The sequence below is a fragment of the Nicotiana sylvestris genome, chromosome 3, assembly GCF_000393655.2.
Source record: "Nicotiana sylvestris chromosome 3, ASM39365v2, whole genome shotgun sequence".
Classification (NCBI taxonomy): Eukaryota; Viridiplantae; Streptophyta; class Magnoliopsida; order Solanales; family Solanaceae; genus Nicotiana; species Nicotiana sylvestris.
The window spans coordinates 32,419,371-32,445,726 of NC_091059.1; the positions used below are offsets into that span (position 1 = coordinate 32,419,371).

At 38.8% G+C, this 26,356-nt stretch overlaps 1 protein-coding gene across 5 annotated transcripts in view; it reads left to right on the forward strand.

The window, feature by feature from the left end:
- The first annotated feature begins 5,633 nt into the window (after positions 1 to 5,633).
- The window catches only part of LOC104243534 (uncharacterized), a 29,227-nt gene continuing 8,504 nt past the window's right edge, over positions 5,634 to 26,356 (forward strand). Inside the window, exons 1-12 of one of the 5 annotated variants that reach the window (XM_070170715.1) lie at positions 5,634 to 5,721; positions 5,939 to 6,026; positions 6,654 to 6,755; positions 6,867 to 6,945; positions 7,048 to 7,269; positions 7,411 to 7,670; positions 13,219 to 13,372; positions 13,958 to 14,067; positions 14,176 to 14,263; positions 24,587 to 24,922; positions 24,999 to 25,073; positions 25,331 to 25,941. In XM_070170715.1, coding sequence (XP_070026816.1) covers positions 7,105 to 7,269; positions 7,411 to 7,670; positions 13,219 to 13,372; positions 13,958 to 14,067; positions 14,176 to 14,263; positions 24,587 to 24,922; positions 24,999 to 25,073; positions 25,331 to 25,941 — 1,799 coding nt within the window. In that variant the 5' untranslated portion in view covers positions 5,634 to 5,721; positions 5,939 to 6,026; positions 6,654 to 6,755; positions 6,867 to 6,945; positions 7,048 to 7,104. The other 4 variants (XM_070170716.1, XM_070170714.1, XM_070170717.1 and 1 more) reach the window with 4 other exon arrangements.

Genomic DNA, 26,356 nt, shown 5'->3' on the forward strand with positions numbered 1-26,356 from the left:
GCAGTCCGAGCGTACTATTCAGATATTGGAGGACATGTTGCACGCTTGTGTCATTGATTTTGGGGGTTCATGGGATCAGTTTCTACTGCTCGCAGAGTTTGCTTATAACAACAGTTATCAGTCGAGTATTCAGATGGTTCCATATGAGGCTTTATATGGGAGACAGTGTAGATCTCCAGTAGGTTGGTTTAAGCCAGGTGAGGCTAGACTTTTTGGGTATAGACTTGGTACAGGATGCTTTGGATAAGGTGAAAGTGATTCAAGAGTAGTTGCATACAGCGCAATTAAGACAAAAGAGTTATACTGACAGAAAGGTCTGTGATGTGTCTTACATAGTCGGGGAGAAGGTTCTACTGAAGGTTTCACCTATGAAGGGTGTTATGAGATTTGGGAAGAAGGGCAAATTGAGCCCTCGGTTCATTGGGCCTTTTGAGGTGCTTCGGAGGATTGGGGAAATGGTTTATGAGCTCACTTTGCCACCTAGCTTGTTAGGGGTGCATCCGGTATTTCATGTTTCTATGCTCCGGAAGTATATCGGCGATCCGTCTCATATTTTGGATTTCAGCACAGTTCGGTTAGACGGTGATTTGACTTATGACATAGAGCCAGTGGCTTTTTGGAGCGGCATGTCCGAAAGTTGAGATCAAAGGATATAGCGTCAATGAAAGTGCAGTGGAGAGGTCGGCCCATGGAGGAGACTACTTGGGAGACCGAGCAGAAGATGCTGAGAAGATATCCACACCTATTTGATATTTCAGGTATGTACCTAGACTCGTTCGAGGACGAACATTTGTTTAAGAGGGGGAGGATGTAACGACCCGGCCGATCGTTTCATGAGTTATAGCCCCGTTTTCCCCATTTATGCTTCTTTATATGCTGATCAGCTATATTTTGTGGTATCGAGTTGGTTTCGGATTCGTAGTGGTTTTGGAGAGGAATAAGACACTTAGTTTCCTATTTTGAAGTTAAGTTGGAAAAGTCAACCGGATGTTGACTTATGAGTAGATGATCTTGGATGTGAATTCTAACAGTTCGGTTAGCTCTGTTAGGTGATTTTGGACTTAGGAGCGTGTTCGGAATGTAATTTAGAGGTCCGTGGTAGATTAAGGCTTGAATTGGCGAAATTGGAGTTCTCGGTCGGTAGTGAAAATTTTGATATCGGGGTCGAAATATAATTCTGGAAATTTGAGTAGGTCCGTAGTGTCAGTTTTGACGTGTGTGCAAAATTTCAGGTCATTCGGATGAGGTTTGATAGGTTTCGGCATCGTTTGCAAAATTCGGAAGTTTAGAGGTTCTTAGGCTTGAATCCAAGCGTGATTTGGTGTTTTGATGTTGTTTGGATTGTTCCGAAGGTTCAAATAAGTTTGAATAGTGGTATATGACTTGTTGGTATTTTTTGTTGAGGTCCCGAGGGCCTCGGGATGAATTCGGATGGTTAACGGAATGGTTGGAAATTGGTTTGAGCAGCTGAAGTTGTTGCTTCTGTCATTTTCACAACTACGGATTGGGGACCGCAGGTTCAAGGTCCGCAGAAGCGGAACTAGGCCGCAAAAGCGGAGAAGGACTACATGAGCGGAAGTTGGACCGCATCTGCGAGCCCGTAGGTGTGAGGCCTGAGGCGCAAGTGCGAAAACTGGGAATTTAAGTAAAATGCGCAGATGCGGTGTTTGTCCCGCAGGTGCGTGAATTTGGCCGCAGATGCGGAAGTGCTGGGCAGAATGTATAAAAAGGACCCTTCACGAATTTTGGTCATTCTTCACTATTTTTATCCAGATTTGGAGCTTTTGGGAGCAGTTTGAAGAGAGATTCAAGGGGATTTTCACTAAGGTGAGTAATTTGAGCACTAATACTCGTTATTATTGTAGTTTTCTGTGGTTTAATCATGTAATTAGTGGTGATTAAGGGTGAAATGATGGGTTAGGGCTTGGGGATTTGGAGAGTTTTGAATGAGGGTTTGAGGAATCAAATGGAGTCGAATTTTGATAAATCTTGTATGAATGGACTCGTGAGTGGAAGAAGTTTCTTGTTTTGCAATTTTTGTCGGATTCCGAGACTTGAGCTCGGGGGCCGGGTTTGGGTGAATTTCGGGATTTTGGTTTGAATTGATAGTTTTTTGTTTGGAATTGATTCTTTGGCCTATATTGATTGCGTTGCATTGTTTTGGTTAGATTCGGGATGTTTGGAGGCCGATTCAAGAGGCAAAGGCGTAGCGAAGTAGGATTTGGCTTGGTTTGAGGTAAGTAACGCTTCTAAACTTGGTTCTGAGGGTACGAAACCCCGAACTATGTGTTATATTGGGGTGACGCAAATGCCAAATGACGGGCGTGTGGGCGTGCACCGTGAGGATTATGGCCTGGTTCATTCCATGGCACCGCTTAGTTACTCTTTCTTATTGATATCTGTGTTATGATTATATGATTAAGGAAATGAACTGTAAATCATGCTAATTATCATATTAGGGCTTCACGTCAATACTGTTGAGACCCGAGTGGTCGTTTCTTGCTGTCATCCCATTAGTTTCTTTGATATTCTGTACTCAATCTTGTTCATGCATATCATAATATGTCTCAGTCTCGGTTGTTGTTATTTGGCACATTATATCATTGTTTCGGGCTAATTTCACAGCATTGTGAGCCCTCGTGTGTGAGACTGGAGAGCGATGACTGAGTGAGGCCGAGAGCCTGAATATGAGTGACAGTTATGGGATCGGGCTGCACGCCGCAACAGATTATTGATTATGCCTTCATTGGCTTGTTATAGCGCTTGGGCTGAAATGAGCCCCTCCAGAGTCTACACACCCCTAGTGAGCGTGGATGATATTATTGAGGGATGGATTTCCTTGGACACAAATTTGTCTGAAGTATTGATACCTGGAGATGGATTTCTCCTCAGGGTTGGATTACCCTTGTTCCTCAATACTGGTTGACTTGAAGTCAGTGTTGTATATATTCCGAGATGGATTTCCCTGGGCCAGATGGCTATATGCGGTACCGAGTGGTTGAGCACTTGAGAGTGGGAGCACACGATGCATTTTCATACATTTTTGGCACTGATATGTAGAGATTTGCTGAGCTTTATACTTCACATTGTTCGGATTGGTATTTTGCTTTACTGTTGAGTTGAATAATTGAATTGCCAGCATGCCTACTTTACTGTACAATTTAAATATGTTATAATTGTTGAGGTTTAGTTCGTCACTACCTATCCGTCCATAGTTTGGACTTGTTGCTTACTGAGTTGGTGTACTCACGTTACCCCTGCACCTTGTGTGCAGATCCAGGTATCTCAGGTCACGGTAGTGACTGTTGACTATTCCAGTCGCAGATTATCACCGGAGATAGCAAGGTAGTTGCCTAGCGATCGCAGTTCCGCCTTTCTCCTTCTTTATCTTCCTTCTAGTATACTTTGGCTACTTTTAGACTATTTTGATCTTGTTATGTTTCGGAACAATTATAGTATTGCTCATGACTTAGTGACACCTGAGGTCGTGCTTTTATTTTTCGCATTTTGGTTCTTGACTTTATATCTTTATGGAAATTTTAGTTGAAAAAGGCTGTTATTTAAATTTAACGAAATGTTGCACTACTTTGGAAATGTGTCGGCTGGCTTAGTTTTATGATAGGTGCTATCACGACCGGGTTGGTTTTTGAGTCGTGACAACCGGGGGCTGCGATGATTATGAGATATTTACTATTGAAATTGGGAAACGTTAATATTATTCCTTAAAGTTCATTGTTACTAATTAAATTGAAGAAAATTTACGTTTTCAGAAATATTAAAATGAGAATTTAAATAACTATTTAGTGTTGGCTTGTCTGACAGTGGTGTTCGGTGCCATCACAACCTTTAATGGATTTTGGGTCGTGACAATAATATTAATAATAATAATAATAATAATAATAATAATAATAATAATAATAATAATAATAATAATAATAATAATAATAATAATAATAATAATAATAATAAATGACAACTGATTCAGAATATAGTTTGTATTCTATTATTTCCTCCTATTGTTTCAAGTTTGTATTTTTACGAATGACTCTTAATACTATTATAACCAATTTTGCCATATGCAAATGCTATTCTTATCATAACAAATTTATGTATCCTATGAGATTTGTCAATTTGAAAATAATCTTACTTATATGATGAATTCAAAAAATAATTAAATTGATTCTTGTTAATTAGTTAATTCAAAGGCTTAATTATTTGTTCTTAATATTAAAGAAAATAATTATTTTTGTTAATTCAAATTCTTCGTATTTGCTCATCCAATTTTAAGTAATTAGTTATGGTTATAATTTTATCTAAGTTGTATTATCAAATAGTAAAATAAAATAATTCGATATTTGACTTTTTGAATTTTTGTTTGTAGAATCATTAATGTACTTGAATCATATCAGCCACTTAAATATTTTTAGTGGTTTTTCATAAATTGATCGATGTTATTTTTAATTGTTATGTAATTATAACTAATTATTATTATTATTGTTGTTGTTATTGTTGTTGTTGTTTTATTAATTAAAATTCATCCACACGTATGGTCTTAGATAGTCTAATTAGGATTTTAAAAAAAAGTTAACGATATAAATTCCTTATGTGAATGAGGTTCCTAAATATTAGGTACTTTGCATAATTTCAAATAAGAAATGTATTAATAACCAATATTATAGTTGATTTGAAATTCCTAAATATTAGAAAAATAATTAATTTATAGTTATAATTTTATACTATGTAAAATCTATTCTAAAGGGGTAAAAAATCAAATCATATTTCGATAGAGGTTTGTGCTTTTAATATAGTATAGATATAGATATAGACAGACTAGAGAGATATTGAAAGAAATTCTAAAAACAAAAATTAACTTGAAAATAAAAAATAAAAAGTATAACAAATATTTTTAGGGAAAATGAAGTATAAAGAAGCAAAATGCAAGTATGAAAGCAAAGTAAGAATTGTAGGACAAAACTCTTTGTATTTTGCAAACAAAGGTCTAATGTGTATTTGTTATTCATTAGTAAATTATGAAATTAAAATAAACAATTAGAAAGAAAAAAAATTAGCTTTTGAGATTTTTAGTTTGAAAATTAATAGAGTTAACTTTTGGATATTTAAGTTAAAATAAAAATATTAAGCAATCTTAGCTCAAATTTGAAAAAGTTCTAAGGGCTTATGCACCAAATGAACACCGAGAACGAACTTATGCCTAGGCAAACGCTTGGAATATCGAGGCTTACGCCCTATGGTACTTACACCTCGCCAGTATACTTCAATGCGTTTTTAGTACGCCTCGCTCCAAGGCACGCCTAGAAAATTACCTTTAAAATACTGATTAAATATATTCAATTCTTAATTTTGTTTTGAAGTTTAGTCAGTTTTTACAAACTTTAGAGTGAACGTAAAAGCATTCATTTTTCCTCTTATAACTTCAAACCTCTGCTCAAGGTTTGATTTTGAATTTCTAAGCTTTGGCGGATCTTAAATTCATAATCGTAATACTGAACTTGAAAACTTCAGACTCGCTATTTTCAACTTCAAACCGGCATGTCCAAAGTTGATTCATAGGCAATTAAACTTTAAAATTATAAATATCGGCTATTCTTTAAATAGGGTTCCTAAAAAGGGCTATTTATGCCCTTCGCCCCTTAACATGACTAATTTGGGCCAAATCGTAGTCTATTTGGCATCGGGCCTACATGAGGCGAAGACTGTTAGGTAGACCTTCAGCTTTCTGCTTCCTTTCTCGAAATTCACCTCGGAAATTTGCAGAAAAGAGTCAGAAAAAGTGCACTAAATTACTAGTAGTTTCAATTCAGATGCTTAACAGCCTTAACTAATTTTCAACGATTTAGGTGAATTTATTCATTAATTTTGTTAATTTTTGAAATATTTGAGGAAATGTTTGTTGAGGATCCGAAAGTGTGTGTTTTAGGCATGTGATGATGAAAGAGAAGAACCCAACAGCTGCTGCTGCTACTACGTCAATTTTCAAGAAAGTATTGTTGAATTGTTCAGCTCAGGTTTGTCCAATACGGGTATCCCTTAACTTCCTTTATTCTTTTCATTGTTTGTTTATTTTTTCTTAAATTTTATACATATTGCTAAAGAAGTAAACTTTTTATGTCCCATGGTAAATATTTGATGTTTTCTTGATATCCTTTCTTTTCATTGTTTGTTTTTTCTTATATTTTATACATATAGCTGAAGAATTAAATTTTATTTGTCCTTTGGTGAATTTTTATGTTTTCTTGATATTCTTTGGTTTTATATGATCATGTATACTTGATTTGTAATGAGTAGGATAGTTCAAAGAATTATGACATAAAAAAGATATATTTGGTGGTCTCTCTTACAAGACTTTGTTACATGACAATTGAGGCTTGTGGTAATTGGAATTAACTCTAGTTTCAGAAAGGGTGGAAGGAGAAGGAGGGATTTTTTATGTGTGTATTTTAAATTATGACCTGATGACTTACGGATAATGTAGGAGACGGATTATTACTTAAAATGAAACCTGCCCCCAGACCTAGCTGATCCTGCTTGTTGTGTTTCAATTGTTTCCATAACCATTTTGTCAGAGATTGAAGACTATTGAAAGCATCAGGATCTTTTAACAACTTATTATTATTGCTCTTCATAAAACACAGGCGAAAGTGTACGGCAGTTGTGTTGCAGCAAAGGTTCCAGAAGTAGAACGTGACATGTGTTTAAAAGAATTCCTTGAATTAAGGAGCTGCATGCAGAGTGTAGTATGACAAACTCACCATCATTATTTGATAACGAAAAGTTCTCAAAGTGTGTACCACAGGGTAGTATGTCATTCCTTCGTTTGCCTGATGTTTACCTTGTTTATTTAACAGCTAAGAAGAAAGTGTTGAAAGTTGAATAGTATGTGTGTGTAAGCAGCTGTTGTTGAAAGATTAAATCATCCGTGAAAAGGTTTGACGTTTTAGTTGTTTTTGAAGGATAGTATTGTTCGTTTAATTGTAATGTTTTAGCATATAACTTGTTGCACCATTATATTTGTTTTTTCATTTGCAGTTCGGCATAGTTTAGGTGTTTCTCAGGTCAGTAGTTCTACATAGGGGGAAGTGAAACATGTCAACAAAAGCATCTTCTTCTCAGCCTTCTGGTTTTGGTAGTTCTGGTGCTCTATCACATGTGTATATCCAGCATCCACCCTTAAGAAGCAAAATCCCAGGAGCAAGAAATAGTTTTTATGATGATGGCACGAAACAGCTTATTGTACTCACATCTGATCAGGTAAAATGCCGAGAAGGAAAGATGAACTCAAAATTTGTACTCAACCAAACATGGTCAGCATTGACGTTTTGACAAATGATGCTGCAATATTTCTTTGCTGTCTCTTATCATTGAACTAAATAGCGGTCACTCCTTTTGCAGGTTTTTTCTTGGAAAACAACTCCATTTGATCCAAATGTGACTCCGTCCTCTGATTTAATAGGCGAAGGTCCAGTTTTGTCCATTCGATATTCTTTAGATTTAAAGCTTTTGGCTGTACAACGATCCCCTCATGAGGTTCATATCCAGAACAGAGAGAGTGGGGATACTTTCAGTCACAAGTGCAGGTCTGAATCAGAAAGGATTCTTGGATTCTTTTGGACAGATTCTCCGACATGTGATATTGTCTTTGTGAAGACCAGGTATATAGCACAAATACTTATCTCTTAAGTTTCTTGTCTTTATTGGCTTTTAAACATAACTATTTGATTACTTCATGGTTCTTAAATGTTTACCCAAGAAAAGAAAAAATGGATTTGCATTAGTAACTCAAGCTACTTTTTGTCTTTCTGAAATTGGTATAATTGACTTTAAAATTAACCTCCTCAGATAGATCTTTATGACTATTCGGTATATTCGCATGTTTAGTTTGGATATATTTACCTTATTTATTTCAGAATTTAGTCGTTTTCATGCTCATAACTAGAGTTTGGTACAAAGAGAAAGGATCACTTTTCAGCAAACAGCTGACAATTGTTTAATGAGGCAATAATCAACTATCTAGAAATCAGTTTCAGAATCCAAACTAAACAGCCTGTTATTGTGAAGCCCGGAAGAATGTTTGTTATTATTTAATGGAGTTGGAGAATAATGTTGCAGTTCATAGTGGTTTTGGGTTTAGAGCTAACGCTGAATCAATTGAAATGGAAGGAAAAATAATGCAGTCTTTGGGGATAAAAGAAGCAGATTGGCAGAAATTTGAGTGTATTGCCTCTGTTGCAGAGCAGCAGTGTTGTTGATGGATCACTAAAGTGTAGCCTTGAGGTAATGAGTTTGGCTATAACTGCAAAGTTTATGGTCAGTCCCGAAGAGCCTCTCTTCCCCTGGGGAGAATTTGATTCCTTTTCCAAGTGGGGATAGGTGGAAAAAAGTTTCGTATGCCTGAAAGGGCAATAAAGTTGCTTGGTTAGACAATCTGCAGTGAAGGTGGGAATGCCTATGCTCTTTGGGAAATGGTGAAGACTTGGACAAAAGAAAAACATTCTTGCATAGGTGGAAAAAAGTTTCGTATGCCTGAAAGGGCAATAGGTGGCTAATGGGCTGCTTGTGTTTGTGAGAAGACCCGATGCCGGTAAGTTGTTTGAGAAAGTGGGAAAGATTATCTCTTTATATATGTGAAGGAAATAAGTATAAAGATGTGCACCTTGGTTTACTTGTTGGCAGATGATAAAATATATTAATACCCAATCTCTAATAAATTGTTGATTAGCATGTGCTTCGATACTGATGAAAAGGTTAACCCTGCACGGGATAAGCTGGAGCATTTTCCTAAAGAAGAGCAAAATTTTGCTGTTAATTCATTATCATCTGTTATAGATGGGTTATATGAGGGGTTGCTCTGATGGTAAACAACCTCCACTTCCAACCAAGAGGTTGTGAGTTCGAGTCTCCCCAAGAGCAAAGTGGGAAGTTCTTGGAGGGAAGGATGCCGGGGGTCTATTTGGAAACAGCCTCTCTACCCCAGGGTAGGGGTAAGGTCTGCGTACACACTACCCTCCCCAGACCCCACTAGGTGGGATTATACTGGGTTGTTGTTGTTGTATAGATGGGTTATATGAGGCAAAAATTGCTATAGCAGAAAGATGTTTCCGCACATGAAGGAGAATGGCTGCATTTTGTTGCATGTTTCTAGTTTTCTTCTGTTAAAGTTAACACTCTATTTGCTAGAGACCAAAAATGACCCAAAAATGCAAACTTGGAGGACATTTAATGCTCAATATGAAATTTGAAGGACAAAGTTGGATCAACTTTTAAACTTAGGGGACCATTTTGGTCATTTTCTCTTTTACGTGTTATCAGAACCTTTTGTAAACCCATTCTCAGATCCATAACTCTGCCTTTAAAGGTCACCCCTCTGCATTTACTGTTCATGTTTGAACCCCGTTTTGGGTTACACATGCACAATACCTCATGGATTGTATAAGGGCATCCAAAGGGGTTTATAAAGGTCTTGCGCCTACTCCACAATCTCCACCATGGCCTTAAGGTGCTATGTTGGATGCCTAGATTCTTTCACATAATTTGCACAATGAATTTGTCTAAATGTGAACTTAACATTTGAGTGTGCAAACTTGGTCCAAGTAACAGACATGGTGATTAGAAATTGTGAAGTAACTTAAGACTATTGACAGATTAAAAATCTGGAGCAAGGAAGAAGATAGAATATGTCTCGGATAGGGAGCCTTGAAGCAACGACAAAGCTGTCTCCGTGTTCGAGCCATGGAAGCAACAATTGATGCTCGCGTCAAGATAAGCTGGCTACATCACACTCCCTAGGGTGCGGCCCTTTTCTGGACCCTGCGTGAACGTTTGCACTAGGCTGCCCTTTTTCCTCTTTAAAAATCTTTGTCCACGTGAGCATTTTGGTAGATAGTTACTGAAAAGTTTTTTTGTATTATATTTGATTCTCCTGTGGACAAGGTATTGGTAATTTTGTAGTGTTACGGTTAAGTGAGAAAAAAGGTTTCTCAGAGATAAAGTTTCTGCAAAGTAGAATGCTTTCTACTTAGGGAAAAGGGTCAAATTTACCCTGTACTATCCGAGATTGAACAACTTTGTCTTCCATTAGCTTTTGGTCTCATATTACCCTGGCCATTAGGAAAAGGGCTCATTTTTGTTCTTGACCCCTAATGGAGCTCCAAGCAGATGGTAATTTTAAACCATAGTCAAGTCGGTAATTTTGGACCTTTTTCTTGGAAGATTTCAATTCGTGGAGTCCACTCAGTACGAGACTATTTTGCTAACAACAACTGTATGAATGGGCCAAAGTATGGTGGGTGGAAAATTGAGCAATTTCGGATAGTATAGGAGCAAATTTTGACATTTTCCCTTATGCTTATGGATTTCAAACCTTCTGCTTATAAGCATTACAATTATATCGTATATTGCGCCATTATATCATATAAGCATTGCTATTCAATAACAACAATATAACCAAAGGAGGAAGAGTTATCTTGGAGGTAGAAGTCTAGGTGTCTTTGGCTCAAAAAAGGTGATAGGAATACCAAGTACTTTCAAAGAATGGAAAATTCCAATAGGAGATCCAACTTTATAGATAAATTGTTGATTGGTGATGCGGTGATAGAAGACAAAGATGCAATCAAGGAAGAAATACTCATTTTCTACCAGGGTCTATACACGGAAGAGGAGCAATGGAGGCCTACTGCTGATTTTGGTAATCTGGGATCTATCTCCAGTGATGAAAAGGACTGGCTAGAAAGGCCATTTGAAGAAGAGGAAGTTCTAGCTAGTATCAAATCATGTGCACCAGACAAAGCTCCTGGACCTGACGGATACACTATGGCATTCTTCCAAGGTACCTGGGACATAATCAAGCATGACATAATGGGGGCCTTAAACCACTTCCATCAAAATTGCTACATGGTCGGATCCTACAATGCCTCTTTCATAGCTCTAGTCCCTAAAAGGAAAGGAGCCTTAGAACTCAAAGACTTTTCAGGCCTATAAGTCTTATAGGCAGTGTCTACAAGATAGCAGCCAAGTTACTAGCAGAAAGGATCAAATTAGTGATAGGGAAACTCATATCAGGAGTGCAAAATGCATTCATCAAACACAGACAAATCACTGATGCAGCCTTAATAGCCAATGAGATGTTGGATGCCAGATTGAAGAGTGGAATTCCAGGCATACTATGTAAGTTGGATATAGAGAAGGCCTTTGACAAAGTCAGCTGGTCTTATCTACTATCAATGCTTAGAAAAATGGGGTTTGGGCACAGATGGATTAAGTGGATAAAATACTGCATAACAACGGTCAAATTCTCAGTTCTTATTAACAGAAGCCAGGTCGGCTTTTTCTCTCCACAAAAAGGGTTAAGACAAGGAGATCCCTTATCTCCCTTCCTCTTCATTCTAGCCATGGAAGGACTCAGTCAGATGCTAGATAAAGCAAAGCAGCTACAATGGATAGAAGGGTTCAGTGTTGGAAATTCTTCAAAAGCCTACATATCAATATGTTAAAGTATGTAATATACCCCGTCGATGAAGTCCCTGATTTGGAAGCTTTGGCTGATATATTATGCTGTGATACTGGTACCTTTCCAACTACTTACTTGGGCCTCCCCTTGGCTAGATACAAATCAGCCGATGTGTGGAATGGAGTCATTGAAAAGGTAGAAAAAAGACTGGCAACATGGTAGCTACAATACATCTCAATGGGTGGCAGATTGACCTTGATAAATAGTGTCTTGGACAGCATTTCGTCCTATTGCATGTCACTCTTTCCTATGCCTAGTAAGGTCCTAAAACAACTAGACAAAGTTAGAAGAACCTTTCTATGGAAAGGTAACTCTGAAGATCATAAGTTCCACCTTGTCAAATGGTCCAGGGTAATACAACCAAGATCCCAGGGTGGACTCGGAATCAGAGACCTAGCAAAGCACAACAAGAGCATGCTAATGAAAAGGCTAGGGAGATTTGGAGATGAAAGCTCTAGCTTATGGAAGGAGGTGGTTGCTGCCAAACATGGACAACAGTCCCACTGGTGCACTAAACACAACATAGCACCTCATGGAGTAGGCCCTTGGAAGCACATCAGCATCCTGTGGGAGGAATTCTCCCAGAACATATCATTCAAGACTGGAAATGGTTACATGTCAAGTTCTGGAAGGATAAATGGTTAGACACAAGCACCCTGAAAGACAGCTATCCATCCCTATATCAAATAGCCAATGCTCCAGACTCAACAATAGTTCAAAACAGATTAGAAGGTTCCTGGGACCTCCTATTTAGAAGGAACATGCAGGATTGGGAACTAGAAAGTCTTCTGGAACTGTATGGAAGACTTGGGAACTTCTTCATGAATGAACAAGCATCAGACAGACTCAGGTGGGGTAACTCTGAATCAGGCTCTTACACTGTGAAGGCAGGCTACAAACACCTCTGTGAGCAGAATGAAATCATTGATTTCTGGCCCTGGAAACTGATTTGGAAAACAAAAGTGCCCACAAAAGTCATCTGCTACTCATGGACAACTCTAAAGGGAGCTTGTCTCACACAAGATAACCTCTGTAGAAGGAGTTTCCAACTAGCTAATAGATGCTACATGTGCCAACAAAACTCAGAGTCTATTAACCACCTTCTTCTTCACTGCCCAGTAGCCACTTCCATGTGGTCTATGTTTTTTTCCATTATGGGAATAAGCTGGACCCTACCTCAGGGCATTAAGGAAGCAGTTGAAGGGTGGAACAAGTGGAAAGTTGACAAAGCCATCAGAAAAATCTGAAAGATGATCCCTCCTTGCATCTTTTTGGTTCTTTGGACAGAGAGGAATCACAGATGTTTTGATGGAGTTTCAACTCCTTCCCATTTTTTGAAAGCTAAAGGTCTAGTGTACCTTTTTAGTTGGAGCAACCTAACCCCTGTAAATAATGTTGCCTCCTATTTAGATTTTATCAGTTCACTTACTTTGACTTAGGCCATACTTTTATTCTTTTGATTTTTTGTTAGCTCTTTGACGGGAAACACATTGTAATGGAGCTAACAATGGCCTATTTTGTATCTCTGCATCTTCTGGATGCCATCAATGAAACATCTCACTTCATCAAAAAAAAAAACAATTATTACCACGTCTCAATTCCAAACAAGCTTTGCTTAAATTAGTAAAATATATATGATTTTGAACATTTTCAACATTATTGGCATACATCTCTGATCTAGATTGCAACTGCAGCGGACTGGAGTTATTCTCATGCAATTTTGAATCAAGAGCGCTTCAATTGGTAGAGACTAAGAAATTGAATGTGAGCTGGTATGTCTATACTCATGAGAGTAGATTGGTGCTCCTTGCCTCGGGAATGCAGTGCAAGAGCTTTACAGGATATCAGGTTTATTTATAGTCTTTCGTGCCTTTTCTGTTTAGATCTCTAGATTGTTGGGATGAAAATACCTTACATCACTTCTGCAGAAGCATGATTGTTGACGATACATGATAAATAAAATGAAGCAACAGTTAAAAAGGCTCTTGATAGTAAACATAAACAGAGTTTTTTTTGTTGCTTTGGTTGGTTTAATATTCTCTAGATCCAAATTATAGTGGGGTTGAATAGTTTACCATCCTAGTCTTTAAGGTTTCTCATGATTGGTGGTTTCAAGCTTAAGCTTCAGAGCTGAAGTATATGAAGCTTCACTGGTAGGAAAGCACTATCTGTTCTCCAAGGAAGAAATATCCATGTCTTCACCTTTCAGGATCATTACTGGTTATTCAGATTTTATGATAAGCCCGCTTGTCGCTGAATTCTTTTTTAGAAGTGAGATCTTTTCATTTACTCGGCATATCATTTGTCCTATTATGCCTTGTATGATTAAAATAGATGAAATCCTTTGTGTTCAGAATTCGTGAGATGTGTGATTCATCATGAAAATCCTTTTGATTTTGATAGTTTAACATTAGTTTTGATTCTGTTTTATAGATTTCATCAGTGGGAATAGTCCGACTGCCAAGGTTTGACATGGCAATGGCAAAATCTGACGCAAATAATAAGCCTGTCCTTGCCACAGAAGACATTCATATCGTCACAGTGTAAGAGCTTTTCCTGTTTTCTTTCCTTAAGAGAGATCTTTCAACTAATCTTCTTCATTAAGTAGATTTTTCACCTAAATTAAGATATGTTTCCCTGTTAATTCGCAGTTATGGTAGGATCTACTGCCTGCAACTTGATAGAATAGCAATGCAGCTCCATTGTTACAGATTTTATCGGGATGCTGTGATACAACAGGTAAGCTATTACCAACACCAAGATATACGTATATTTACGCAATGACGTCATAGCATTCTTGACCCTTGAGATTTAGAACTTACATTGAAGTAGTAGTGGCTATAAAGATAGATTAAGAGAAAACTAGTGCTCTATGATTATGGTATCTGATTGTTCTAATACTTATAAAAAAAGGTACTGATGATTCTAATTATCTAAGAGACAGTGTTGTAGCTTCTCAAAATAACAGAAAGGTCTAAATTTGAATATTGTTAGAGATAGCTATGTAATTGTCCCACATTGGAATAGGAGTAGTATCCCCTTTGTATAGAGTAGCTATAAATAGCACCTCTTGTATTGCATCACACACAATATATATCATATTTTCTCTCGTGTCTTCTCACATGGTATCAGAGCTATCGTGAGAGATTTATCGATGTGCATAAATTCCAGCGATTCCGGGAAGTAAAATCAGTCACCGGAACCCTTTTTTCCGGCGACTTTCAAAGTTGTTTTGTGTCTGCTTTGTCTCGGTCAGTGTTGTGCACAAAATCCAACACTACCACAAGAGTAGTCACTGTCCGGCGACCAAATCCCAGTGAAAATCTCCGGCGGTACTGTAGCTGTCCAAAGAAAATTTTGCGGCGAAGTTCCAACGTTGCGTGGGCCACCTTCCGGCCATTTTTTTGGCGACGACTCTTCAGGACAGATTGTTTCCCTTGCAATTCCGAGCCTACCTATCCAGGTTACACCAAATTCCGACAACTTTTTTATTTTTCCGGCGTGAATAGTGATTTCAAAAAAAAAAAGGTGGACATCCGGCCATTTTTTGAAAAAGTTCCTTCAGAACAGTTGGGTCTTCTGGTAATTCCGATCCTACTCCTACTGTTTTTATTTCATTCCGACCACTTTGAATATTTTCCGGCTGCAACAGTAACTTTCCAACTGCTACAGTAGTTTCCTATTCTGGTTCAGTGTTCCTTACTCTATTTTCAGTGGATTACAGTTGATTATTTCTCTTATTTGGTAATAATTTACAAGATGTCTTTGGGAATTGATGTTTTTGGGTCTAAAAGCATGAGTTCTGGAAACTCTAATGTTATGATTACCTCGGAACCTTTAATGGGAGGTTCAAACTACTTAGCTTGGGCTTCATCTGTCGAGTTGTGGTGTAAAGGTCAAGGTGTGCAAGATCATCTGATTAAACAGTCTAGCGAAGGAGATGAAAAGGCGATAGCGCTTTGGGCAAAAATTGATGCTCAATTATGTAGCATCTTGTGGCGTTCTATTGATTCTAAGTTGATGCCTTTGTTTCGGCCATTCCAGACATGTTATTTGGTTTGGGCAAAGGCTCGTACGTTATACACTAATGATATATCTCGCTTCTATGATGTGATATCACGGATGACAAACTTAAAGAAGCAAGAATTAGATATGTCTACTTACTTGGGTCAGGTACAGGCAGTCATGGAGGAATTTGAGACATTGATGCCAGTTTCTGCTAGTGTGTCAAAACAACAAGAGCAGCGACAGAAAATGTTTCTAGTTCTTACACTCGCTGGACTTCCTCATGATCTTGATTCAGTACGAGACCAGATTTTGGCGAGTCCGACTGTCCCTACAGTTGATGAATTATTCTCTCGATTACTTCGCCTTGCTGCAGCACCAAGTCACCCAGTGATTTCATCACAGATACTTGATTCCTCTGTTCTTGCATCCCAGACAGTGGATGTTCGGGCATCTCAAGCTATGGAGAATAGACGAGGAGGCGGTCGTTTTGGGAGATCTAGACCCAAGTGTTCTTATTGTCACAAACTTGGACACACTCGCGAAATGTGTTATTCCTTAAATGGCCGTCCACCCAAAAATGCCTACGTTGCTCAGAGCGAGACTACAGGTAACCAGGGCTTTTCTGTATCTAAAGAAGAATATAATGAGCTCCTTCAGTATCGAGCAAGTAAGCAAACATCTCCACAAGTAGCCTCAGTTGCCCAGACTGACACTCCTATTGCTGGTAATTCTTTTGCTTGTGTTTCCCAGTCTAGTACTCTTGGACCATGGGTCATGGACTCAGGCGCTTCTGATCATATCTCTGGTAATAAATCACTTTTGTCGAATATTGTATATTCACAGTCTCTTCCTACTGTTACTTTAGCCAATGGATGTCAAACTAAGGCACAAGGAGTTGGACAAGCCAACCCATTGTCTTCTATCACCCTAGATTCCGTTCTTTATGTTCCTGGTTGTCCTTTTAGTCTTGCATCTGTTAGTCGTTTGACTCGTGCCCTCAATTGTGGTATATATTTTATTGATGATTCTTTTATTATGCAGGACCGCAGTACGGGACGGACAATTGGTACAGGTCGTGAATCAGAAGGTCTTTACTACCTTAACTCGCTCAGTCCTTCCACAACATGTCTAGTTACAGATCCTCCAGATCTAATCCACAGACGTTTAGGACATCCGAGTTTATCCAAACTTCAAAAGATGGTGCCTAGTTTATCCAGTTTGTCTAGATTAGATTGTGAGTCGTGTCAGCTTGGGAAACATACCCGAGCTTCCTTTACGCGTAGTGTTGAGAGTCATGCAGAGTCTGTTTTCTCCTTGGTTCATTCTGATATATGGGGTCCTAGTAGAGTCAGTTCAACCTTGGGATTTCGTTATTTTGTTAGCTTTATTGATGATTACTCAAGATGTACTTGGCTTTTCTTAATGAAAGATCGTTCTGAGTTATTCTCTATATTCCAGAGTTTTTGTGCTGAAATCAAAAACCAATTTGGTGTCTCTATCCGCATTTTTCGCAGTGATAATGCCTTAGAATATGTATCTTCTCAGTTTCAGCAGTTTATGTCTTCTCATGGAATTATTCATCAGACATCTTGTCCTTATACCCCTCAGCAAAATGGGGTTGCAGAAAGAAAGAATAGGCACCTTATTGAGACTGCTCGCACACTTCTAATTGAGTCTCGTGTTCCGCTGCGTTTTTGGGGCGATGCAGTTCTCACAGCTTGTTATTTGATTAATAGGATGCCTTCATCTCCCATCAAGGGTCAGATTCCACATTCAATATTGTTTCCCCAGTCAGCCTTATACCCTCTTCCACCTCGGGTTTTTGGGAGCACATGTTTTGTTCATAACTTAGCCCCGGGGAAAGATAAGTTAGCTCCTCGTGCTCTCAAGTGTGTCTTCCTTGGTTATTCTCGTGTTCAGAAGGGATATCGTTGTTATTCACCTGATCTTCATAGGTACCTTATGTCAGCTGACGTCACATTTTTCGAGTCTAAACCTTTCTTCACAACTGATGTCACTTCTGCTGACCACCATGACATATCTGAGGTCTTACCTATACCGACTTTTGAGGAGTTTAGTAATCCTCCTCCACCTTCAACCACAGAGGTTTCACCCATACCAACTTTTGAGGAGTCCAGTGTTATCCCTCCTAGTTCCCCAGCCACAGGAACACCACTCTTGACTTATCATCGTCGTTCGCGCCCTACATCAGGCCCATCTGGTTCTCGTCCTGCACCTGACACGGCTCCTACTGCGGATCCTGCTCCTAGTACACCGATTGCACTTCGAAAAGGTATACGGACCACACTAAACCCTAATCCTCATTATGTTGGTTTGAGTTATCATCGTCTGTCATCTCCCCATTATGCTTTTATATCTTCATTGTCCTCGGTTTCCATCCCTAAGTCTACAGGTGAAGCATTGTCTCATCCAGGATGGCGACAGGCTATGAGTGACGAGATGTCTGCTTTACATACAAGTGGTACATGGGAGCTTGTTCCTCTTCCTTCAGGTAAATCTACCGTTGGTTGTCGTTGGGTTTATGCAGTCAAAGTTGGTCCCGATGGCCAGATTGATCGACTTAAGGCACGTCTTGTTGCCAAAGGATACACTCAAATATTTGGGCTAGATTACAGTGATACCTTCTCTCCAGTGGCTAAAGTGGCATCAGTTCGCCTTTTTCTATCCATGGCTGCAGTTCGTCATTGGCCCCTCTATCAGTTGGACATTAAGAATGCCTTTCTTCATGGTGATCTTGAGGATGAGGTTTATATGGAGCAACCACCTGGTTTTATTGCTCAGGGGGAGTCTCGTGGCCTTGTATGTCGCTTGCGTCGGTCACTTTATGGTCTAAAGCAGTCTCCTCGAGCCTGGTTTGGTAAGTTCAGCACGGTTATCCAGGAGTTTGGCATGACTCGTAGTGAAGCTGATCACTCTGTGTTTTATTGCCACTCTGCTTCAAGTCTATGTATTTATCTGGTAGTCTATGTTGATGATATTGTTATTACGGGCAATGATCAGGATGGTATTACTAATCTGAAGCAGCATCTCTTCCAGCACTTTCAAACTAAGGATCTAGGCAGATTGAAGTACTTTCTAGGTATTGAGGTTGCTCAATCTAGCTCAGGTATTGTTATTTCTCAAAGGAAATATGTGTTAGACATTCTTGAGGAAACAGGGATGACAGGTTGCAGACCTGTTGACACGCCGATAGATCCGAATTCTAAACTTCTGCCTGGACAGGGGAGCCGCTTAGCGATCCTGCAAGCTATAGGCGGCTGGTTGGTAAATTAAATTATCTCACAGTGACTAGGCCCGACATTTCTTATCCCGTGAGTGTTGTAAGTCAGTTTATGAATTCTCCCTGTGATAGTCATTGGGATGCAGTTGTCCGCATTATCCGGTATATAAAATCGGCTCCAGGTAAAGGATTACTGTTTGAGGATCGAGGTCATGAGCAGATCGTTGGGTACTCGGATGCTGATTGGGCAGGATCACCTTCTGATAGACGTTCTACGTCTGGATATTGTGTTTTAGTAGGAGGAAATTTGGTGTCCTGGAAAAGTAAGAAACAGAATGTAGTTGCTCGGTCTAGTGCAGAAGCAGAATACCGAGCAATGGCTATGGCAACATGTGAACTAGTCTGGACCAAACAATTGCTCAAGGAGTTGAAATTTGGTGAAATCAGTCGGATGGAACTTGTGTGCGATAATCAAGCTGCACTTCATATTGCATCAAATCCGGTGTTTCATGAGAGAACTAAACACATTGAGATTGATTGTCACTTCGTCAGAGAAAAGATACTCTCAGGAGATATTACTACGAAGTTTGTGAGATCGAATGATCAACTTGCAGATATTTTCACCAAGTCCCTCACTAGTCCTCGCATTGATTATATATGTAACAAGCTCGGTACATATGATTTATATGCTCCGGCTTGAGGGGAGTGTTAGAGATAGCTATGTAATTGTCCCACATTGGAATAGGAGTAGTATCCCCTTTGTATAGAGTAACTATAAATAGCACCTCTTGTATTGCATCACACACAATATATATCAATATATATCATATTTTCTCTCGTGCCTTCTCACAAATATGCTTCTTATAACATATGGATAAATAAGCTTATACACCGATCATTTGCTGGAAGCTATTTCCAATGAACTATCATATCTATTCTAAAAAGTTATATGGTAGTGAATATTGGGTTGCTAAAGTCCAATATATCCGCAAGATAAGTATTGCAGAGATGTGGATGCTAAGATGGATGGGCGGTCATACAAGATTAGATAAAATTAAAAATGATCAAATTCACCAAAGGTGCAAGTAGCATGCATTAAGGATAAAATAAGAGAAGGTCGCTTGAGATGGTTTGGTCATGTCTTGCGTCGCATTACAGAAGCACTGGTCCGTATGTGTGAAACTATGGTGAGTGAAGGTGTTAAAAATGGACGAGATAGACGTAAAATCACATGGAAGGAAGTTGTCTCGGAAGACCTACAAATCCTTGGAATCAATGCAGATTTAGCTAAAGATAGGGTACAATGGAAAAAAAAAATCCGTATATGTTATAATTACTAGATAGGAATAGGCTTTAAATTTGTTAAAGAACTTTTACTGTTCTTAAAAATATATATATATATATTCACAACTATTATTTTATTTTGGCATGACGATGATATGAGTTGAGCTTAAAGAAAGAAGTGAGGATTCATATCGGCGACTCCAACTTTGTTTGGGACTGAGGAGTAGTTGTAATTGTTGCTATGTCAAGAGGATTAATTTTTTTCCTTCAATAATGTTAGCTGATAAACTGCGTAAGGGAGTTTGAACCAACTAGCTATAAGTATAAGTTAGTTAGAAGTCAAAACTTTTGGCCTAAATGTCAAAGGTCTTCAACACGGGTTGATGGACAAAAAAGTCAAATTAGGACAGGAGCGGATTTAGCCCAAAATAAAGGTGCACGTGAACCCATGCTTTCACCGTCAAACTAGGTCTTTTATGTATATATTTCCTCAAATTTATCTAATATTATTTATTGGCACCCATGCTCCAAAAAGGTTGAATGGTGCACTTTGTTGAAGGTTAAGTTATTTACCCAAAGGAATAGGGATGGATTCCAACTTAGTACTTTTTTTCTCTCCTTTCTTTAGTGGTGCACCCATGTTTTAAAAATCTTAGACCCGCCTCTTTATTAGGAGACCCTAGTTGCTCAAATGAGGCTGATTTTAGTTGGCATTTTCTAGATTAGAAGGCAATAGTTTCCGTTGATTGTGAATAGGTCACCCAAAACTATTGTTATCCCATAGTTAGAGAAATCAAGAAGTCAAGTAGGAATATTATATCATTATCAATGCGACTGGGTGTCCCTTAATGAGAGAAGGAATCCTTAAAAGTCTCAAGGGCTCTAAGAAAAACTGCTCTCGCGTATTCTCAAGCCTTTTACTTCCTTCAACAGCTTATTTGTGATGAAGTTATGATTGTCCCAATATAAAAGGGGAATACAAAAAGTAGAAAATCTCACACAAAAATGTGGTTTTCTTCAAAGACTATCTATAGTCAGAATTGCTCCAAAATTCACAAAATATATCACCAAATGGACTAAGTTATTGTGAATTTGTGATTATTGTGTCTTTCCTTCCAGATAGTCCTCATGAGTCGGTAGGGGCCTACTTCCTGTGCTCTATTCCTCCTAAGAGTCCTGCTTGAGCAAATCTTTTACTGTGGTTGACATTGACATTCGATTTCGAACAAGTTTCATACTATGCTTCATAACTATTGTGGTACCTGATAGTGAAGCAACATATAGTTTAATTTTATCCTGATAGCTAGCTCTTGAATTTTTTTTAGAAAAACAAGCCTCATGAAAGACCAGCTTAATTTTATCCTGATAGCTAGCTCTTGAATTTTTTTTAAAAAACAAGCCTCATGAAAGACCAGCTTATGTGAACTCTTTTTCCTCTTTCTCAAGTTAGCAGTTGTTACATGCTGGTAGCTATATAAAAGAACATACTTCTTTTAGGTGCTCTTAGAGTCACTCCGAACAATGGGGAATGTCTTGGTCTTCCTCACCAGCAGCTTAGGATAGAAAAGACTGCAGCGTCAATAGCTCTTTGCTATATCCCCTTCCATGTCTGCATGTCCGGATCCATGAATGATCATTTTTTCCTTAAAATGATTTGAGGAGATTTGAACTCTTCTATTTGCTAATCTTCCGAGTTTTCTCTAGGTCTTAGATTCCATAGCATCTATCATCTCTCACATTTTAGTTTCTTGGAAGTACAAGGATGGTTGCCCCCTCCCTCCCCCCCCCCCCAAAAAAAATTCCTTAACTCCCACCTTGATAATAGCTCTTTTGTTTGGGTCATTCATCCCTATTGTTAAAGGTGCGCTTAAGCCCTGAAGCGAGCGAAAAACATGTTGAGCGCTTTGCCTCACTTAGCTGGCGTTTCGGTGTCGTAATCTACGCTCTAAGGAATACTTTTTCTTACCAATGAGTGTAATCCTAAAGAGGTTACACTAAACAATTTATATTTGTTATTCTTGCTTTATAATTATTAATCTTGGACTACACATATGTATTTGTATTTTTTCTCCATTTGCGCCTTTTTTCACTAAAGCCCACGCTTTATTTGCGCTTTGCGCTTAAAGCCCCAATGGACCTTAGAGCTTTTTTGCGCTTTTCACCTCTTTGATAACACTGCTATCCCCCTCACGTTTCATGTAATGATTTTAATATTCATTAACTACTGCTTTTCCTTTCCCATCCTTAATTCCTCCCTCCTTCTTTCCCCTCCTTTTGTCCCTAAACCTTTTCGTATACACCATAATGTTCCCCCCTCCCGTCATGTCTTCTAGTCAACTCCCACTCTGTTGCTATCCTCGCTTTCCCTCTCCTATTCCCCACTACCTCCTTTGGGTCATATTCAATGTCAAGTAGAAGTTGTATGGCCCTATCCCCCTTGCCATCAAAAGTAAACAACAACAACAACAACAAGCCCAATATTTTCCCACAAGTGGGGTCTGAGGGTGAGATGTACGCAGTCTTACCCCTATCCTAGAAGGACAGAGAGGCTGTTTCCGATAGACCTTCAAAAGTAACACCCAAAAATTCCCCAAAGTTGAGGTATTTGTTCCCTCGCCAATCCGGACAATCTCCTTCCACCTTTGAAGATTGCTAAGAGTGGATATTCTCCTCCACTTCCACATTTTCTCCTCTAAGATTACCCATGTACTCAACTACTTGATCCTTTACCACACCACTTCCAACGCTCACCTCCACCCAATTGAAAATTCTCCCTCACTGCCCAAGACCACTTAGGCCTCTCTACCCCTTCGGGGGTAGGGGTAAGGTCTGCGTACACTCTACCCTCCCTAGACCCCACTTGTGGGATTTTACTAGGTTGTTGTTGTTATTGTTGCCCAAGACCACGTAGATACCCCCCCTCCCCCCCCCCCAAGTCTCTTTCCTTCAACACATTCTGTTTTAATGGTCTCACTGGAGAACCCATGTTGTTCGGGGCCACTGCGACTTGGCAGCGAACCATTAGTGACTCGGCAATATCCTTGGGAGGCCGGTTTTGCGAAATTAGAGGCCAACGGAGAAGGATCTTTAAATTTTAGAGTCTGCCCACAGCTGTCCTCCTCCTTTCTCCCCCAGTTAAACTGATTTGCGTTGGTTTCTGCATGCTCCATGCTTTAATTGACTCTCATGGAGACCTCCCATCCTTAATCTCCCCCTCCTTCTTTCCCCTTGATCCATCCTTAACCTCCCTTCTTTCCCCTGCGTTTGATATCGGTTCGATTTTGGTCCTTTAAACCATTTGGTTTTTGGGTATTGAGGCAGTTTTGGACTTAGTGAACTGATTCATCCTACTCAACCAAACCGGTTCCCTTATCCGAGGGTACTGTAGTCCTTTTTGAAATTGACTCCATTACCAATTTAACTCTCCAACACCTCCTCTTTTGTGAATGCCTTTTGCAAAAACTGAAAAAGAATTTTAGTTTTTCAAAACAAATGCCACCTAAATTGAACTTGCTGGAAATTTTAATCCAAAGGAAATTGCTGGAATTTTTTTTTTCCAGAAAGTAGCCAAAAAATTTTGCACAATGGCCTGAATCGACCCTCGAGCTGCAGTATGGAAAAGACTGGAATGGCTAGAAAGTGAACGATTTGCATGGAAAGTCTACATTGGCGGAATAGGGTTCCAACCACCAGGAAGTTTAAAATTAAGTTGGAGTTGGAAGAGGAGTCCACCACCAAGAATCCAACAAAGTGGACTTGAAACTAATCGAGGCAGACTACACTCATTGCATAATGACAAAGTCTAGGAGGTTCTGGCGGTGCATGATGACACATGGAGGGTTTGGTAGCATTCTTGCGGGGTGTGGAGGGTTTGACTGAAGCCCTAATCTAACATCTCTCATGCCTACTCAAACTTTCTAGTTTTGTCTTTAGCTTATTCTCTAAGTTTTCTGACCAGATCATTTGGCTCTTCCCATCCGCTCTTGATCTGACGATAAAAATGCTAGTACATTAATTTTCTATAATCTGTATAAATTTGTGTGTTGCTCCTAATTTGATTTTTACAAGTGATGCTGAACTAGTTCTTAGGAATGGACAACATTCAGGTGACCAACTGCATCAGAACCAAGTGTAGGCAGAATGTCTCTTTTTAAACATTTCTGAGAAGAATATGGTGTATCTGATATTCATATGACATTCTATTTTTTCATCCCCTTTTATGGGTTTTGTTTAATTGAAATGATGTCTTGTGTTTAATTGCTCATACTTCTAGTTCATCTCTAGAGCTGCTTGTCCTTGAAACATATATTGGTCTGCTTTTTGATTGTATTACCGAGAGGTTGGCTTTCTTCTAGAACTTGAGGTCAAATAAATGCATTAACCTAATGAAATAGGTGAAAGTTACACTTTGGAGGATTTCATGTGGTATTTGCTCTGCTTGCATTTATATTGGCAGATACCAACTTCATTTAATATTTGTCGGAAATAACTTTTCCTTCTTCTCTGATGACTCCTAATTATACTTCCAGGGTTCTTTGCCAGTTTATTCCAATAAGATAACTGTCAGTGTGGTAGACAATGTACTGCTTGTTCACCAAGTGGACGCGAAGGTGGTTATTATATATGATATATTTGCAGATTCTCGAGCGCCTATATCTGCTCCACTTCCATTATTAGTTAGAGGTTTCTCTAGAGCAAATGCTGCAGCCTCTCAATTGATGTGCCAAAATGATGAAGGTCCGGCGGGAAAGGACTCAAATCATGGTGAAACAGTCATCTATGCAGACGAGTGGGTATTTCTCGTTCCAGACCTTATATGTGATATTGCCAATGGAGTTTTGTGGAAGATCAATTTAGATCTGGAGGTAAATTCTGAATCTCTGATTGCTAGTCAATATCACGATACGGAAGTTACTGTACTACTGTCTTTATCTTTTACAGGCCATTTCCGCTAGCAGCTCAGAAGTGCAAACAATCCTTGAATTTTTGCAGAGGAGGAAATTGGAAGCAAATAAGGTCTCATCTTTCGGTTCTAATTTCTTTTAATGCAACTGCTGCTTGCGCACATACAAATGTTGATTTTTCCTGTTTTATGCATGAACATGTTGTGTTACAAAAAATAATGGATGATTTGCTCTGGTTTATTTGTTGGGATAGAAGCAGTTTCCATCGAGACATTAATATTTTTGTATCAATAGTACCTCCCAGAAATGTCTTTGTTGAATATTTTGCACTAAGTTAATATTTTCACCATCTGAAATTGTCTGTTTCAGGCTAAACAGTTGTGTTTGGCAATTGCTCGGACAATTATTCTCGAACGAAGACCTGTGCCCATGGTCGCGAGGGCAATAGACGTCTTAGTGAATTTTTTCTCTCTTTCAATAAAAACTGGAATATATCAGGCAGGGTCAAAAGTGGAGAGAAGTTCAACAGCCAGTGGTTCTAATGTTAATAGTGCTGTTGGCGAATCCATCAATCAAACAGATGCATCTGAAAAGTCACTAAAACAAGAAAGCGCTAGTGGCATGCACGACAAGTCTATTGTCAATTCCTCTTCCTTTACTTCGGACTCTGAGGACAATGTTAGCTTTGCACCAAATAGAGGCAAATCTAAAAATATCAATTTGTCTAGTAGTAAACAAGATGGAGGTTACTTAGTGGGCACAGATATATCTGGTGTTGAAGCTCAGCCTTCTGTTATACGACCTCAAGCTCCTGGAACAGGTAGCACTCCCCTAAGAACTGATGAGCAGCAGGAGTCTCTGGTAACTTCTGCTGCAATATCCCCTGATGATCTGTGCAGCTTTGTGTTTGCTCCTGTAGAAGAAGAAATAGCCGGGGATTCGTCTTACTTGGTTGCTGTCATTGTTGAGTTCCTACGCAGGTACACTCTCTCGGAGCTATCTCATAAATAACGGCCATGATGCCATCGTTATCTAATCACATTTAGAAAGAAAGAAACAGTTTGAATATTACATTCACTAATAGAGGATGCAATAAGTCTGCTGTTAATAAAAGATAGTTCATCTGTGAGGATCCATTTTTGACCCCGAAAGAAATATACAAAACTTTTTCAATGGAAGTTTAGAGTCAAACCAATCTTACCTCAACAGTAGGTCACAGGTATTTAAATGATATCACTTCTTCCCCTTGCCCCCTTTCTTATACGTTATTATCCTTTTTAAAAAGTTGCCTACATTATATCCATATTGTTATAATCAAAAAAGTTTTATAATTTATTCCAGTTCATGTATTTGTTTAAAAGAAAAGTTACTATCTGTTTTCTTTTAAATTTTCTT